This window comes from Oncorhynchus masou, chromosome 13 (genome assembly GCF_036934945.1).
Source record: "Oncorhynchus masou masou isolate Uvic2021 chromosome 13, UVic_Omas_1.1, whole genome shotgun sequence".
Classification (NCBI taxonomy): Eukaryota; Metazoa; Chordata; class Actinopteri; order Salmoniformes; family Salmonidae; genus Oncorhynchus; species Oncorhynchus masou.
In genome coordinates, this window is record NC_088224.1 from 78026183 (window position 1) to 78042176 (window position 15994).

The following is a 15994-nucleotide window of genomic DNA, read 5'->3' on the forward strand; positions in this document are numbered from 1 at the left end:
CAGTGACCACCTCCACTCTATAGTCTGTACTAGCAGTGACTACCTCCACTCTATAGTCTGTACTAGCAGTGACTACCTCCATTCTATTGTCTGTTCGAGGAGTGACTACTTCCATTCTATTGTCAGATCTAGCAGTGACTTCCTCCACTATTTAGTCTGTTCTATCAATGACTACCTACACACTTTAGTGTGTTCTGGCACTGAATACCTCCAGTCTTAGGTCTGTTTCAGTTGTGACTACCTCCACTCTTTAGTTTGTTCAAGCAGTGACTACCTCCACTCATTAGTCTGTTCTAGCAGTGACTACCTCCATTCTTTAGTCCGTTCTAGCAGTGAATACCTCCACTCTTTAGTCTGTTCTAGCAGTGACTAACTCCACTCTTTAGTCTGCTCTAGAAGTGACTACCTCCACTCTATAGTCTGTTCTAGCAGTGACTAACTCCACTCATTAGTCTGTTCTAGCAGTGACCACCTTCGTTCTTTAGTCCGTTCTAGCAGTGACAACCTCCACTCTATAGTCTGTTCTAGCAGTGACTACCTCCACTCTATAGTCTGTTCTCGCATTGATTATCTCCACTCTATAGTCTGTTCTAACAGTGAGCACCGCCACTCTATAGTCTGTTCTAGCAGTGACTACCTCCACTCTATAGTCTGTTCTAACAGTGAGCACCGCCACTCTATAGTCTGTTCTAGCAGTGACTACCTCCACTCTATAGTCTGTTCTAACACTGACTACCTCCACTCTTAGGTCTGTTTTAGTTGTGACTACCTCCACTCTTTAGTTTGTTCAAGCAGTGACTACCTCCACTCTTTAGTCTGTTCTCGCATTGAATAACTCCATTCTTTATTATGTTCTGGAAGTGACTACCTCCACTCTATAGTCTGTTCTTGCAGTGACTAACTCCACTCATTAGTCTGTTCTAGCAGTGACCACCTCCATTCTTTAGTCCTTTCTAGCAGTGACTAACTCCACTCTATAGTCTGTTCTAGCAGTGACTATCTCCAATCTCCAGTCTGTTCTAGCAGTGACTACCTCCAATCTATAGTCTGTACGAGCAGTGACTACCTCCACTCTATAGTCTGTTCTAGCAGTGACTACCTCCATTCTTTAGTCCGTTCTAGCAGTGACTACCTCCACTCTTTAGTCTGTTCTAGCAGTGACTACCTCCACTCTATAGTCTGTTCTAACAGTGACCACCTCCATTCTATAGTCTGTTCTAGCAGTGAGCTCCTCCATTTTTTTGTCTGTTCTAGCAATGACTACCAACACACTTTAGTGTGTTCTTGCACTGACTACCTCCACTCTTAGGTCTGTTTTAGTTGTGACTACCTCCACTCTTTAGTTTGTTCAAGCAGTGACTAACTCCACTCATTAGTCTGTTCTAGCAGTGACTACCTCCACTCTTTAGTCTGTTCTCGCAGTGAATAACTCCATTCTTTAGTCTGTTCTAGAAGTGACCACCTCCACTCTATAGTCTGTTCTTTCAGTGACTAACTCCACTTATTAGTCTGTTCTAGCAGTGACGACCTCCATTCTTTAGTCCGTTCTAGCAGTGACTACCTCCACTCTATAGTCTGTTTTAGCAGTGACTACCTCCACTCTATAGTCTGTTCTAACAGTGACTATCTCCACTCTATAGTCTGTTCTAGCAATGACTACCTACACACTTTAGTGTGTTCTTGCACTGACTACCTCCACACTTAGGTCTGTTTTAGTTGTGACTACCTCCACTCTTTAGTCTGTTCTCGCAGTGAATAACTCCACTCATTAGTCTGTTCTAGCACTGACCACTTCCATTCTTTAGTCCGTTCTAGCAGTGACTACCTCCACTCCATAGCCTGTTCTAGCAGTGACTACCTCCACTCTATAGTATGTTCTAGCAATGACTATCTCCACTCTATAGTCTGTTCAAGCAGTGACTACCTCCAATCTATAGTCTGTACGAGCAGTGACTACCTCCACTCTATAGTCTGTACTAGCAGTGACTTCCTCCACTCTATAGTCTGTTCTAACAGTGACTACCTCCACTCTATAGTCTGTACCAGCAGTGACTACCTCCACTCTATAGTCTGTTCTAGCAGTGCCTACCTCCCCTCTATAGTCTGTACTAGCATTGACTTCCTCCACTCTATAGTCTGTTCTAGCAGTGACTACCTCCCATCTTTAGTCTGTTCTAGCAGTTACTCCCTCCACTCTATAGTCTGTTCTAGCAGTGACTACCTCCACTCTTTAGTCTGTTCTAGCAGTGACTACCTCTACTCTATAGTATGTTCTAGCAGTGACTACCTCCCCTCTTTAGTCTGTTCTAGCAGTGACTACCTCCACTCTATAGTCTGTTCTAACAGTGACTACCTCCACTCTATAGTCTGTTCTAGCAGTGACTACCTCCACTCTATAGTCTGTTCTAACATTGACTAACTCCACTCTTTAGTCTGTTCTAGCAGTGACTACCTCCCCTCTTTAGTCTGTTCTAGCAGTGACTACCTCCCCTCTATAGTCTGTTCTAGCAGTTACTCCCTCCACTCTATAGTCTGTTCTAGCAGTTACTCCCTCCACTCTATGGTCTGTTCTAGCAGTGACTACCTCCCCTCTATGGTCTGTACTAGCATTGACTCCCTCCACTCTATAGTCTGTTCTAGCAGTGACTACCTCGCCTCTTTAGTCTGTTCTAGCAGTTACTCCCTCCACTCTATAGTCTGTTCTAGCAGTGACTACCTCCACTCTATAGTCTGTTCTAGCAGTGACTACCTCCCCTCTTTTGTCTGTTCTAGCAGTGACTACCTCCACTCTATAGTCTGTTCTAACAGTGACTACCTCCACTCTATAGTCTGTTCTAGCAGTGACTACCTCCACTCTATAGTCTGTTCTAACAGTGACTACCTCCACTCTATAGTCTGTACTAGCAGTGACTACCTCCCCTCTTTAGTCTGTTCTAGCAGTCACTCCCTCCACTCTATGGTCTGTTCTAGCAGTGACTACCTCCCCTCTATAGTCTGTACTAGCAGTGACTTCCTCCACTCTATAGTCTGTTCTAGCAGTGACTACCTCCCCTCTTTAGTCTGTTCTAGCAGTGACTACCTTCACTCTATAGTCTGTTCTAGCAGTGACTACCTACCCTCTTTAGTCTGTTCTAGCAGTGACTACCTCCACTCTATAGTCTGTTCTAGCAGTGACTACCTCCCCTCTTTAGTCTGTTCTAGCAGTGACTACCTCCACTCTATAGTCTGTTCTAACAGTGACTACCTCCACTCTATAGTCTGTTCTAGCAGTGACTACCTCCACTCTATAGTCTGCTCTAACAGTGACTACCTCCACTCTATAGTCTGTTCTAGCAGTGACTACCTCCACTCTATAGTCTGTTCTAACAGTGACTACCTTCCCTCTATAGTCTGTTCTAGCAGTGACTACCTCCCCTCTTTAGTCTGTTTTCTTTCTTACACTCAACACTCCTCCTCTCTCTCCCCCTCCCTCCCTCCCTCAGTGACTACCTCCACTTTTTACCTTTTCCTCTGTGGCTGTCTCTCAGCTCCATCCTGTCAATAGACTTCTTCCTCTTTCAAACCTGTACTTCACCACATTTTGAAATCAATCTCTCTCTCTTCCTCCTTCTTTCTGCTGTTCCCACATCTGTGACTATAACTGTGGTTGGGAGTGTGGGAGGAGGGTCCCTTACCCTTTCCATTAACACAACCTCTCCCTCACCCCTCCCTCCTCCCTCCCTCATTTCTGTCTTTCTTTCTTACACTCAACACTCCTCCTCTCTCTCCCCCTCCCTCCCTCCCTCTGTCTGCAATGTCAAGGACTCCCTCACTTTATCACTCTCCCTCTATCTGGTTCCCATGTCAACAGAGTATCCTCTCTATGCATCTGATTGGCTCAGGTCAATAGCTTTGTTTGGGCATCTATATTCAGGATTTGTTGGCATGTTTTAAATGGATAATAAGTCATAGTTTGGGCTCTGACAAACAAGCCAAGTAGCTAACATACATTCAGACTCAAACACGTACACGTACACGTACACGCGCACACACACACACACACACACACACACACACACACACACACACACACACACACACACACACACACACACACACACACACACACACACACACACACACACACACACACGAGCATACACAAAGCTAGTCGGTTCCCGCAGGCAGCACAACACATTCAAGTTTGAGCTAGACCCGCTCCAGCTCTCAGGTTGTGGGAGGAAATTCCTGCTCCGCCCTGCTATACAGTATGACATCAGAGAGAGTGTATGGTAGTGTATGGGTGTCAGACAGAGGCTGGAGGGCATGGAGAAACTGGCAGGGTGAGAGGGGAACAGCCTGGTCAGGAGAGGAGGGGTTCTATCAATAACAGTGATGTCAGTGCAGGATGAAGAGTAGAGGTCAACAAGACAGTATAGAAATCATATACTAGAAAATCTGCTTTGAAAAAAATATAGCCCAATAATGGACTAAAGGATTCTAGCATCAATCCTTCGTTCAAGGACCTGACATGTTCTGTTAAAAGGTGAATTTGCTCTGGAAGCCCAAAACAGCCAAATACTCAGTGTAAACGTGAATTGATTCTTTGTTGCGGTAAGGTTCTAGAAACATAAATTCCTCTACTTTCATATCACATCAAAATAACTGTTCACTGTTTTAACCAGTTTTATCACAGTTGCTGCCAACAGTATTTTTCAGTGACAACACGTTTGTGACGTCCATCTTCCTTTACAAGCAGGTGTTTGGAGACGACAATAGATCCTTATCAGGTAGTCCACTCAGTATTCTGTCTGTAACATGGAAATATGGCCTTGTGGGAACCCTAACCCTATAAAGGTGTCTATCGAAACCTTTTGTTTTTTGAAAATGATTTCTCTCTGATATGAAAGATACGGTCCTTATGCTTCCAAAGCCATAAGTGATGCATGTATGACTGTTCAGACCAAGAGTTAGGGCTCTTAAAAAACTCCCTATAGAGAAGACGCCTTAATCCAATGTCTAATGTAATGGAAGGGCTAGAGAAAACACAGGCAGTTAGTGCATAGTGTTACTGCCCCGGCACGAAGGATGACAATTAGCTTTAATAGCCAAATCCTGCACTTTTATATTGATGTGAAAACTGAAATGGGGTTAGTATCCGTGTCAATATCTGTCTGTTTTAGAAGGGTCGGGGCAAATTTCATTAATTACATTCCCTATTCCCCAATTTGTCAAGAAAACCCCAATGTGGATGTTGATGGCAACCTTGCCATGTTATTGCATTTTGCAATCAATATTGTTATTTTTCTGAGAGTTCTGGAAGTGGAAAGTGGGACAGGCTTACGAGGGCACTTTAGAAAATAAGCCTGTGGAATTGATGTTTTGTCATCGTCAGATTATGTTATTTATCGAGATGACACATTACTGGTCTGGGCTAGGGCCTAAGCGGGAGTAAGCGCTTTAGTTTTTATACATATATAAAATATATTGATTGTGTGTTAAGCCCTGTGGCACTCATGATAAACTATTTCTGTGATACTGGTGGATGGGGCACCGGGGCAGGCAGAGTGATGGTGGCTTCTATCAGTGAAGGTATACTGCCATCTAGTGATATAGATGTAAATCAACATGAAAATGAGTCTAGGGAAGGCCATAAGCTTAGATAAACAACAAATCTTTGTATCATTCAAATTGAGGCCATCTCCATTAATAAGTACATTTTCTTCTTCTACTACTTCTAAGAGTTGGTAATCAAACTGAAAGGGTGCATACTGCCACATGGAGTCTGTTGTCTGAAAAGGTATGAAGCCAAGGTTGGTGATTTACTGCTACCTGGAGTTATGGAATGTTTGCTCAAGTGTATAATTCACTGGGTGATCCCTCCTGATGACCTAGATCAGGCCTGGTCAAAGGCTGGCCCCGGGGCCCTATGTGGCATGCGGCCTGCGATCTGATTCAATACGGCCCACGGAATCATGCCATAGTAAAGTTTTGAAAAACGTATTTGTTATTCAAATTAAAAGCCCGATGAATCCTCACCTTTGTGTAATGATTTAACTCCCACTGCTTGTGGGACATTTTTTTTGAAGACATGTGTAAACAACAACTGCACGAGGACTGACAGGCTGACACATACGTCACAGTTACAAATAGCAGCTAGCTAGAAATTGCGCAAAAACGTGTTTTTCAAAGATTCAAAGAAGAAGACAATTAATGTAGGGTGTTCAAGCAAGAGTGGACATCGAAATATTTCTTTATTGAGGTGTCAGGGAAAGCTGTGTATGTAACCGGTGTGCAGTGGCTAGCTAGTTAGCGGGGAGCGATCGGTAACGATTCTTCGAGGGAGAATGTTGTTGATGTGTGCAGAGAGTCCCTGGTTCGAGCCCAGGTCGGTGCGAAGAGAGGGACGGAAGCAATATTGATGCTGTTGACCTGGACCAATGGCTGCTGCGGAAAAGGAAGAGGTCAAAAAGGGGGTGAGTGTTACCGGTGTGAAATGGCTAGCTAGTTTGCGTGGTGCTCACTAATAGCATTTCAATCGGTGATGTCACTCGCTCTGAGACCTAGAAGTTGTTGTTCCCCTTGCTCTGCTTTTGTGGAGCGAGAGGTAACGATTCAAGGGTGACTGTTGTTGATGTGTGCAGAGGGTCGCTGGGACGGAAGCTAAACGGTTACATGTGCTTAGTGTACAAAGAGCGCATCGCTGTTTTAAAAGACTACAACTTGTCCCGACACTTCCAGACGAAGCAGAGAAAGATAGGAATATGTCTTCTGAGCAGAGGACAAGTTCATCGAAAGAGTTGCTGTCTCAGTTGCAAAAGCAGCAAGGACTTTTTACAAAACGGCATTCAGCAAATTACGGAATTGCAAGAACTAGCTATGTATTGTCCCACAAAATTGCTAAACATAGCAAGCCATTCGCTGAGGGCGGATTCATTAAAGAATGTTTAATTGACTCTGCAGCAATACTTTGCCCCGACAAGAAAGAGCTGTTTGAAAATGTTTCCCTGTCAAGACGATCAGTAACACGGCGTGTTGAGGACATCGCAGAGAATATGGAACAACAGTTGGAAGACGAGGTAAAAGATTTAACCTATTTCTCCTTGGCCCTGGATGAGAGCAGTGATGCACGTGATACAACACAGTTGTTGATATTCTTACGAGGTATAACCCCAGACTTTGAAATGACAGAGAAGCTTCAGTGCAGTCAATGAAGAGCACAACCACAGGGAAATATTTATTGGAGGAGGTTAATAAGTGTGTGACAATGCAGGGACTGAGTTTAAAAATTATCCAATGTGACCACAATTGGGTGCTCAAATTTGACAGGAAAAAACATTGGCCATTTGAAAATGATACAAGATCAAGTAGCTGAGCTGAATGCTTTTCATCTTCTGAAAATGAGCCATGTTGTGGACACAGTCACTAAAGTGGTAAACTTCATAAGAGCAAAATCTTTAAACCACAGGCAGTTTGTCTCACTGTTGGAAGAGACAGTCGGGTCATGCAGATCTCCCCTACCTCACAAATGTGAGATGGCTGAGTTTGGGGAAGGTGCTTAAAAGGGTGTGGGACCTGAAGTCAGAGATTGCTGAGTTTTTGCAAATGAATGTAAAATATGTGGATTTCCCTCAACTACGAATTATAGAATGGTTGGCTGATTTTTGCCTTCACATCATGGCCCTCATAAATGAACTGAATTCTACAAGGGCCTTTTTGCACATCAGATGTACAGCCTTGTCATAACCTTCAAGGGAAAATTACTCCTCCTGGCCCCCCAAGTAGAAGCCAACAATCTCACCCACTTTCGACACTACTAGTGTGTTCCCTATCAGATGACCAGCGGGAGAAGTATACATCGCTGCTGTGTTGCTTAGAACGGTGAGTTTTCTCGTCGTTTTGAGGATTTCAAAGTGTTGGAAAATTACATGCTGTTGGTTTCCTCTCCTTTCACCTTCAATGTGGATAACGCTCCCACTGGCCTGCAACTTGAGCTTATTAATCTTCAGTCTGATGCAGTGATTGGAGAACTATTCAAAATAATGTCACTGACGAGATTCTATGTTCTATGAGATTCACAGATGTTTGTACTGTTTGGGTCAATCTATGTATGTGAACAGACATTTTCAGTGATGAAATATGTGACTGACAAGCTCAAATCGGTCTTATGTAGCAAAATTGTTGGTGCTTTTACAGGCAGACCATCTATGGGAGGAAGAATGCGCAGCAGCCGAAACCTGGTCCCAACAGTCTGACCGCTCCTTGGCGACAACACCAGGCTCCAGACCATTGAAGCTGTAAAATAGGGAATAACAAAACAAAACCAGGAAACCTGCACAATTCCTTCACAAAAGGTTGAATTCCTGCAGGACTTTTTTGTTATACGACCATCCATCCCGACCAAGCACCTTTTGTTTTAGCCTAAGTAACCTTCTATCTTATGTATCCATTTCAAACATACCATATCATACTAATTTGATTGTCCTGGATTTATGTTTCCTCTATTACGTCTAGTCTGAGACTTGGGGAATTCAGAACAGTATTAAGTTAGCTCATACGTTTTCACACAATACAGAGACCGTTGTGAGGAAACAAGTTTTATTACTTCTTTGCAGACTGTGTAATGTGCTTTACAGTAAAAATTGTAATTATTAAAAATTATGAACATCATTAATAAAAATAGTCCCAACTAAAAAATGGTTTCCTTCATGTAGTGGAAAAATGTACAATTTACTGATGACATATGTATCAACTGTTATTACCATCTTACAGCAGCAGTGAAATCCAAGTACCATAAAAATGAGCCTTTACTAAGGTGTGGAATATTTTCATTATTGAGTAAACATTGAGTGTAAATTGTTGGGATGACTTAATTCTTAACATTGAAATCAGCCTGAAAGTACAGTATGTGGCTGAGCTCTTTTTTAGCATTAAACTCAAATGAATTAATTATACAGAAAAAAACTACCCTAATTCTATTGGTCTCCAGCACCATTTTAATCCAAATGTAAGAACAATATTGAGACAAATTATAATTGGCAGTTTCAACATTTATATGAACTAATCCAGCATTCGTGTTTCCAGTTTCAATGTTCCTCTTTTCTATGCAGGAATTTGGGAAAAGCGGAATCTCAACATTCCCAGTTGGAATGCAGGAATGTGCGAATAAAGTGTTTGAGTACTTAACTTTCACCCCAGAATGTTATTCCCTTACAAACATTTCAAAAACTTAAAAATGGTAGAAAGGTCAACGTTCAAATGTGTATATTTGCAGGTTAAGTATCCGAGTGTGATTGTCAACACCACAAGGCTGTCAATTTAGAAGTCCAACTTCATTGACAAATACATCTGATCAAGAAGGCATGAAGAGTGTGTATGTAGTGTTTGTGTATAGGAATTTGTTGGTGAAAATGTGTATTTTTGCAGTGTGTTTGTGTGCCTGACATGTATGATCAGTATCTATGCTTTCTAGGAATGTTTTTTGACTTTAGAGAAATGTCAAAGTTTTAAGACATTAAAATAGTTCAATAGACCATCAAAGTGGGAAAAGAGCTATTAACAAATTCCAAAATCAGCTAAATGACTCACTTCCCCTCCTCCTTTTTTCTCTCCATCCCTCTGTCAGTCAGCCTGTCCGTCGGTAGCAAGCGTCGTGGTAGGACGTGGCGTTGAGGACACCGAACATGTCTTTCCTGACGAAAGACAGAAAGTTACCTAGGGGGCATAGCGGTTGTGTGGCATGGCGGTCATGTGAGCGACAGAAGGTGGTATGGAATGTTACGTCCTCTCCGTTGTACAGAACCCTCAGAAACATGTTACCACCTTTTGACCTCTCCCCTTTCACCCCAGAAGCTTTATTCTGACTCTGTCGTTGCCCCTTACGTGGTCCCTGCGTTGCGTGCGGACTCTTCCACAACTCAAACACAACCCTTGCTGCAAACCTCGGGAACAATGCCTCCTCCAAGCCCAGGGCGCTTAGTAACGGCGCCACGGTGACGTCGTGAGCCGAGGACAGGGTGAACACCTCCTCTCCAGCGCGGGGTTTTCGGCCCGGAGCGTAGGCCTTGGCGACGCGCTCCAACCTGTTGGCGGTGCGGTTGAGGTAGGGGTGCATGGCGAGCACGGCGTAGCGGCGATACAGTCCCACCCTCCTCCTGTCCACCTCGTCCTCTAACTGCTGCCTCCGGATCACAGCGAACTGTGCCAGAGTCAGACAGCCCCCACTGCCGAGAGCACTCCCTGCTGACACACAGGGGAAGGACAGGCCGTGGCACAGGTGGCACAGCAGAGAGTCTATAGGGTTGGCAGCTCTGAGCTGGCGCGGGGGCAGACCTAGCGTACGGGCCATGTCTGCGTAGGTCCTCTCCAGTTCAGTGTCTGCCGCTCTGAGGCGGTACTGTCTCCTCTGCTCCTCCTCCAGATAGGGGTTCCTAGCAGGACAGTCGCAGGCTGAACCACAGAACAACGTGCTCCACTGGTGGTGGACTGTCAGAAGGCTCCAGTCAAAGTCTGGCAGGAACCCATACAGAAGAGCCATCCCGCTCTGGAGGGTGCGGCTCCTGCTCGTAGTCTCCACCCATACTTGCTTGGTCGACCAATCGGGCGGGAGGAGTTTGTGGCGCTTGTAGGCTTGGCGAAGGAGCTGGCCATTGCGTAAATGCTGCACTACACCTAAAGAGGGAAAGGGAAACATTTCAGATATAAAACCAGCCTGTTCGGGTGGTTCTTTACATATCTTTAATGTGATTGATTGGTTGGTTACCTGTCTGAGTGAGCTCGCCCATCTCACAAGCGCTGTGGTTAGGGAGACGGGGCAACGAGCTGAGAGTCCCCTCCCAGCGGCCATGCCCCCCCTGGGCCATGTGACCAATGAAAGATTTTAGCTGGGGGTGGGAGGGCTTCCTGGAAGGGGGAGAGAGATGAAAGAGAGGGGAGGGGAGGTGTTAAGTGACATGATTAATATGTGACATGTGGAAGGAAAGAACCCGTTGTATGGGGTGAAAACTAGAGTTAAAGTAGTATGCAGTCCTGCACTGTTATGTCTCTACCACCAGGGAGCTGTCTAACACAACACTGACTGAGCCTTGTTCGATGTGCTACCGGTAGATAGAGTATGAGGGCTATATAAACACAATCAGCAGGGACATGGCTACAGAGACAAGAGCATCATCTTTACCTCACAGTGAGGTCAGTGTACAGTCAGGGCAGGGGATGATCAGTCAAAGATCTAAACGATTAGAGATGATAGAGGATTACAGTTTAATACATCAAATCTGGGAGCTGCAGCTCAACCGCACCATAGTTTTACAGATTAAAGATTATTTATGGGGTGGCAGGTTCAACGGTACACACGAGCACGCACACACACACATACATGAGCATGCACACATACACACAGGGACACTGGTTTCCATAGCAATCCAGTTCTGAGACATCATCCAAAACCACATCACATCCTATCATTAGTCTCAGATTCGACAAGGTTTGTCATGATTGGTTGAAACATTGACCCTAAATCTATGCCTTCCACCACAGAATAGTATTACATCATGAAATCCCGTTTGCCAGGCAGCTCCAGTCTCTAAATAACATTTGCCAGGCAGCTCCAGTCTCTAAATAACATTTGCCAGGCAGCTCCAGTCTGTAAATAACGTTTGCCAGACAGCTCCAGTCTCTAAATAACGTTTGCCAGGCAGCTCCAGTCTCTAACTAACGTTTGCCAGGCAGCTCCAGTCTCTAACTAACGTTTGCCAGGCACCTCCAGTCTCTAAATAACGTTTGCCAGGCAGCTCCAGTCTCTAACTAACATTTGCCAGGCAGCTCCAGTCTCTAACTAACATTTGCCAGGCAGCTCCAGTCTCTAACTAACGTTTGCCAGGCACCTCCAGTCTCTAAATAACGTTTGCCAGGCAGCTCCAGTCTCTAACTAACGTTTGCCAGGCAGCTCCAGTCTCTAAATAATTATGCTGGTGTTAGATTTAACATTCTTCTATTCTATTGACATTTGAGAGAGAGAGAGAGAGAGAGAGAGAACTAACGAGAGGCAGAGTCTCTAAATAATTATGAGAGAGATTTAACATTCTTCTATTCTATTGACATTTGAGAGAGAGAGAGAGAGAGAGAGAGAGAGAGAGAGAGAGAGAGAGAGAGAGAGAGAGAGAGAGAGAGAGAGAGAGAGAGAGAGAGAGAGAGAGAGAGAGAGAGAGAGAGAGAGAGAGAGAGAGAGAGAGAGAGAGAGAGAGAGAGAGAGAGAGAGAGAGAGAGAGAGAGAGAGAGAGAGAGAGAGAGAGAGAGAGAGAGAGAGAGAGAGAGAGAGAGAGAATAGTTTCCAGCTGGAGAGACCGCAGACAGACAGAGACAGTGGGTCGACTTGGCATGCTCGTGCCAGCTATGGGGAATTACATGCAGACACACACTCGAACAGTCCCGTAGGATCCTGCCTATAGCGCAGAATAGATCCCCATAATTACACACTGGTCAAAATAAAAACAGACCCAGATTGTAGACCTTTATAAATAAGACCTTTATAAATGTAAATCTCTCTCTTCCAAGAACACACACATAATCCACACACACCCCAGAGACAAAACAGCCTGCTCAAACACACGTCTGCTGTATCTATTGAGGGCACTCGGAGTGTGGTGTCAGGAAAACAACCTCTCACTCAACGTCAACAAAACAAAGGAGATGATCGTAGACATCAGGAAACAGCAGAGGAAGCACCCTCCTATCCACATCGAAGGGACAGTAGTGGAGAAGGTGGAAAGTTTTAAGTTACTCGGAGTACACATCACAGACAAACTGAAATGGTCCACCCACACAGACAGTGTAATAAAGAAGGTGAAACAGTGCCTCTTCAATCTCAGGAGGCTGAAGAAATTTGGCTTGTCACCTAAAACCCTGCCAAACTTTTCAGCCTGCTGGGCTGTATCGCCGGCTGGTACAGCAACTGCACCGCCCTCAAGCGCAAGGCTCTCCAGACAGTGGTGCGGTCTGCGCAACGCAATACCGGGGGCAAACTACCTGCCCTCCAGGACACCTACAGCACCCAATGTTACATACAGGAAGGCCAAAAAGATAATCAAGGACAACAACCACCCGAGCCACTGACTTCATTGGAACACAGGAGTGATGGTTGCTGATAATGGGCCTCTGTACACCTACAGTATGTAGATATTCTATTAAGAATCAGCCGTTTCCAGCTACAATAGTCAGTCATTTACAACATTAACAATGTCTACACTGTATTTCTGATCTATTTTATTTTAATGGACAAAAAAATAGCTTTTCTTTAAAAAACAAGGATATGTGACCCCAAACTTTTGAACGGTAGTTTATATGTACACATTTGTATTCCTCTCTTTAGATTTGTGAGTATAAGGCAGTTGTTGGGGAATTGTTAGATATTACTGCACTGTCGGAACTAGAAGCACAAGCATTTCGCTATACTCACATTAACATCTGCTAACCATGTGTATGTGACCAATAAAATTTGATTTGATTTATTGCAGCTCCAGCAAAACAAAGATCTTCTCTCAGGAGGTCCACAGTTCAACATCCCCAAGTCTACCTTCATCCCTCACTCTCTCCGTTTCTCTCTCTCTGTCTCACACTCTTGTTTTCTCTCCATGAATCCTTCCCACTCTCTCCGCTTGGCTGTGTCGCCTTGCATCTATCCATTTCTCTCTCTCTCTCCCTCTCTCCCTCGCTCCTTTCAGCTCTAACTTGGAGTGGAATGTCGGTGCTGAGAGCCAGATGGCATTGAATACTGGTCAGAGAGAGAGGTGCACTGGGGGAAAGAGGAAGAGAGACAGAAAGGCAGAGAGAGAGAGCGCGAGTACAGACACAAACTCAGAATGCACGAGCGCTCATGTGGGTTTGAGTCACAGGAGGCTGCTGAGGGGAGGATGGCTCATAAGAATGGCTGGAACAGAGTAAATGGAATGGCATCAAACACATGGAAACCTTGTTTGATGTATTTGATACCAGTCCACTGATTCCACTCCAGTCATTACAACGAGCCCAAATAAGGTGCCACCAACCTCCTGTGATTTGGGTTATGCCTTTTGTGACATGCCAAACATTAGTGAAGATGTGTAATTATCTTCTAGCCAAAGTTTGGCTTCATAGCAGACATTCACCAGTCCTCTCAGCTCTGTGAAGGCCAGACCCAGTGGCCACGGATGACTCAGACTACTGACTCTTCCTCTGCAAGACCAATCAGCTCAGAATGAAATGCCCATGTTGAATTTGCAAATGGCCAGAGACTAAGATATCCCAAAAAGAGGATTGGGGAGGAATTTATCAGCCATCTGTTTTGAATGAAGTCACCGGGGATCACTCTGTTGTGCCAATCAAAGTAGATAGAACCCAAGTGCCCTCACACACACAAACAATCTCTCTCACACACACTCTTTTCACACACACTGAGGGAAGCCAGGTCTGAAAGAGCCCTTCCTGCCCTGATCTTTGCTTTTGAGAATGTGCAGCAAGAGCCACAGCAATGACTTCCCTCTCTATAAATAATATGTTATCAGAAACTGCCATCTGCATGATGAGAGGCAGAGCGGAGCAGTGGGATGAGACAGGATGACAGATGAATGGGGGGGGGGAGGTGAACACAGAATAAAAGACAGTTGTACACAGAGATAGAAAATGATATGGGAAGATGAGAACATGAAAAAGAGAGAGGATATCAAAATGTTTGTCAGAAATACTCCACACATCATGTGCTAAGTCATTTCTCAGTGGGGAGTATTTCTGACAGAGACAGTATTGCTTCTTCACAGCAGCATGGAAAATTGTGTTTTTCAAATCAAGTGAGATAAGAGGCAGCAAAACCTTGTCTGTGTGTGTGTGTGTGTGTGTGTGTGTGTGTGTGTGTGTGTGTGTGTGTGTGTGTGTGTGTGTGTGTGTGTGTGTGTGTGTGTGTGTGTGTGTGTGTGTGTGTGTGTGTGTGTGTGTGTGTGTGTGTGTGTGTGTGTGTGTGTGTGTGTGTGTGTGTATGCATCCATCTGCACCAGAGAGTGGCAGCGGAACAGCAAACACAACACCACAGTGACAGTCTGGAGGGAAAACAAGTGGGAGAAAATGAGAGTAATAAAAGTAAAATGGAGAGACAGAATGACTGTTGGACAGTCAACATTGTCACACTTTGAAATAAGGATTGTCTCTGTGTTAGAGCTCAACGTGTAGTAAGATCACTCTGATGCCATTGAAAGTGAACCTGTGGCCCCAGGCAGGACAGGCACCTCCCTGACATTCTTGATAATTACATAGCAAACACATCTCAGCTCTAACCCCGGAGGGAGCACTACATCTAACTCAGTCAGACTGAACATCTTGTAGCTCCACATCACACACTGCATAACCATGGCTAATCACTTTGACTAACAACAACAGCTCGTTTTCTCTTCTCACATTCCCCTCTTCTTCATAGCAATTATTGCTTAAGTTTTCCACCGTCATGCTAACCAGAAACTCTTCAAGGGGGGGGGGGGGTTAATTTCACAAGACAAAGTGGTATCATTTTCTGGCTGCAGTCAAAAACTGCATTTGATCTAATCTAATGATCTAATGCTCTAACGATGTAATGATGTAATTATCTAATGATCAAATGATGTAATGGAAACTGTGGAGCTGGAGGGAATAGCTAACATTTACAGTAGCCTCCAGTTCATTCAGGAGGACATCTTTATTTAACAGAAGGCTTTAATGAATGAATAATAGGAGATGAGAGACTATTTGTTGCATCATCATTGGATGTTCAGTCAGTGGGCATAGCTCTCACCTCTTTGGGGACAGGGTGCAGTCGATGGCAGGCCGCTTGGTTTTGGGGATGGCGTAAAGGGGGTAACGGTCGCCATGGCGAATCATCACCTGGACAGACAGCAGCTTGTAGTCCACAGGGCTGTGTCCTGGGAGAGGAGAGGACCACGCATTCATCATCATCATCACCATCATCACATCACCACCATCATCATCAACACCATCATCACATCACCACCATCATCAT

At 44.6% G+C, this 15994-nt stretch overlaps 1 protein-coding gene and 1 long non-coding RNA gene across 3 annotated transcripts in view; one reads left to right on the forward strand and one right to left on the reverse strand.

Moving 5' to 3' along the window:
* Window positions 1-6128: 6128 nt before the first annotated feature.
* Window positions 6129-8676, forward strand: LOC135553104 (uncharacterized). The gene is made up of 2 exons (XR_010457552.1): window positions 6129-7058; window positions 8176-8676. It is a non-coding gene; the product is annotated as an uncharacterized LOC135553104 (long non-coding RNA).
* A 536-nt stretch (window positions 8677-9212) lies between these two features.
* LOC135553102 (2-phosphoxylose phosphatase 1-like) overlaps window positions 9213-15994 on the reverse strand; it is a 31895-nt gene continuing 25113 nt past the window's right edge. For both annotated transcript variants that reach the window (XM_064985203.1, XM_064985204.1), the window contains 3 exons: window positions 15770-15896; window positions 10742-10881; window positions 9213-10650 (listed from right to left, as the gene is read on the reverse strand). In XM_064985203.1, the coding sequence (XP_064841275.1) occupies window positions 9605-10650; window positions 10742-10881; window positions 15770-15896 (1313 nt within the window). In that variant the 3' untranslated portion in view covers window positions 9213-9604. The remainder of the gene's footprint in view (window positions 10651-10741; window positions 10882-15769; window positions 15897-15994) is intronic.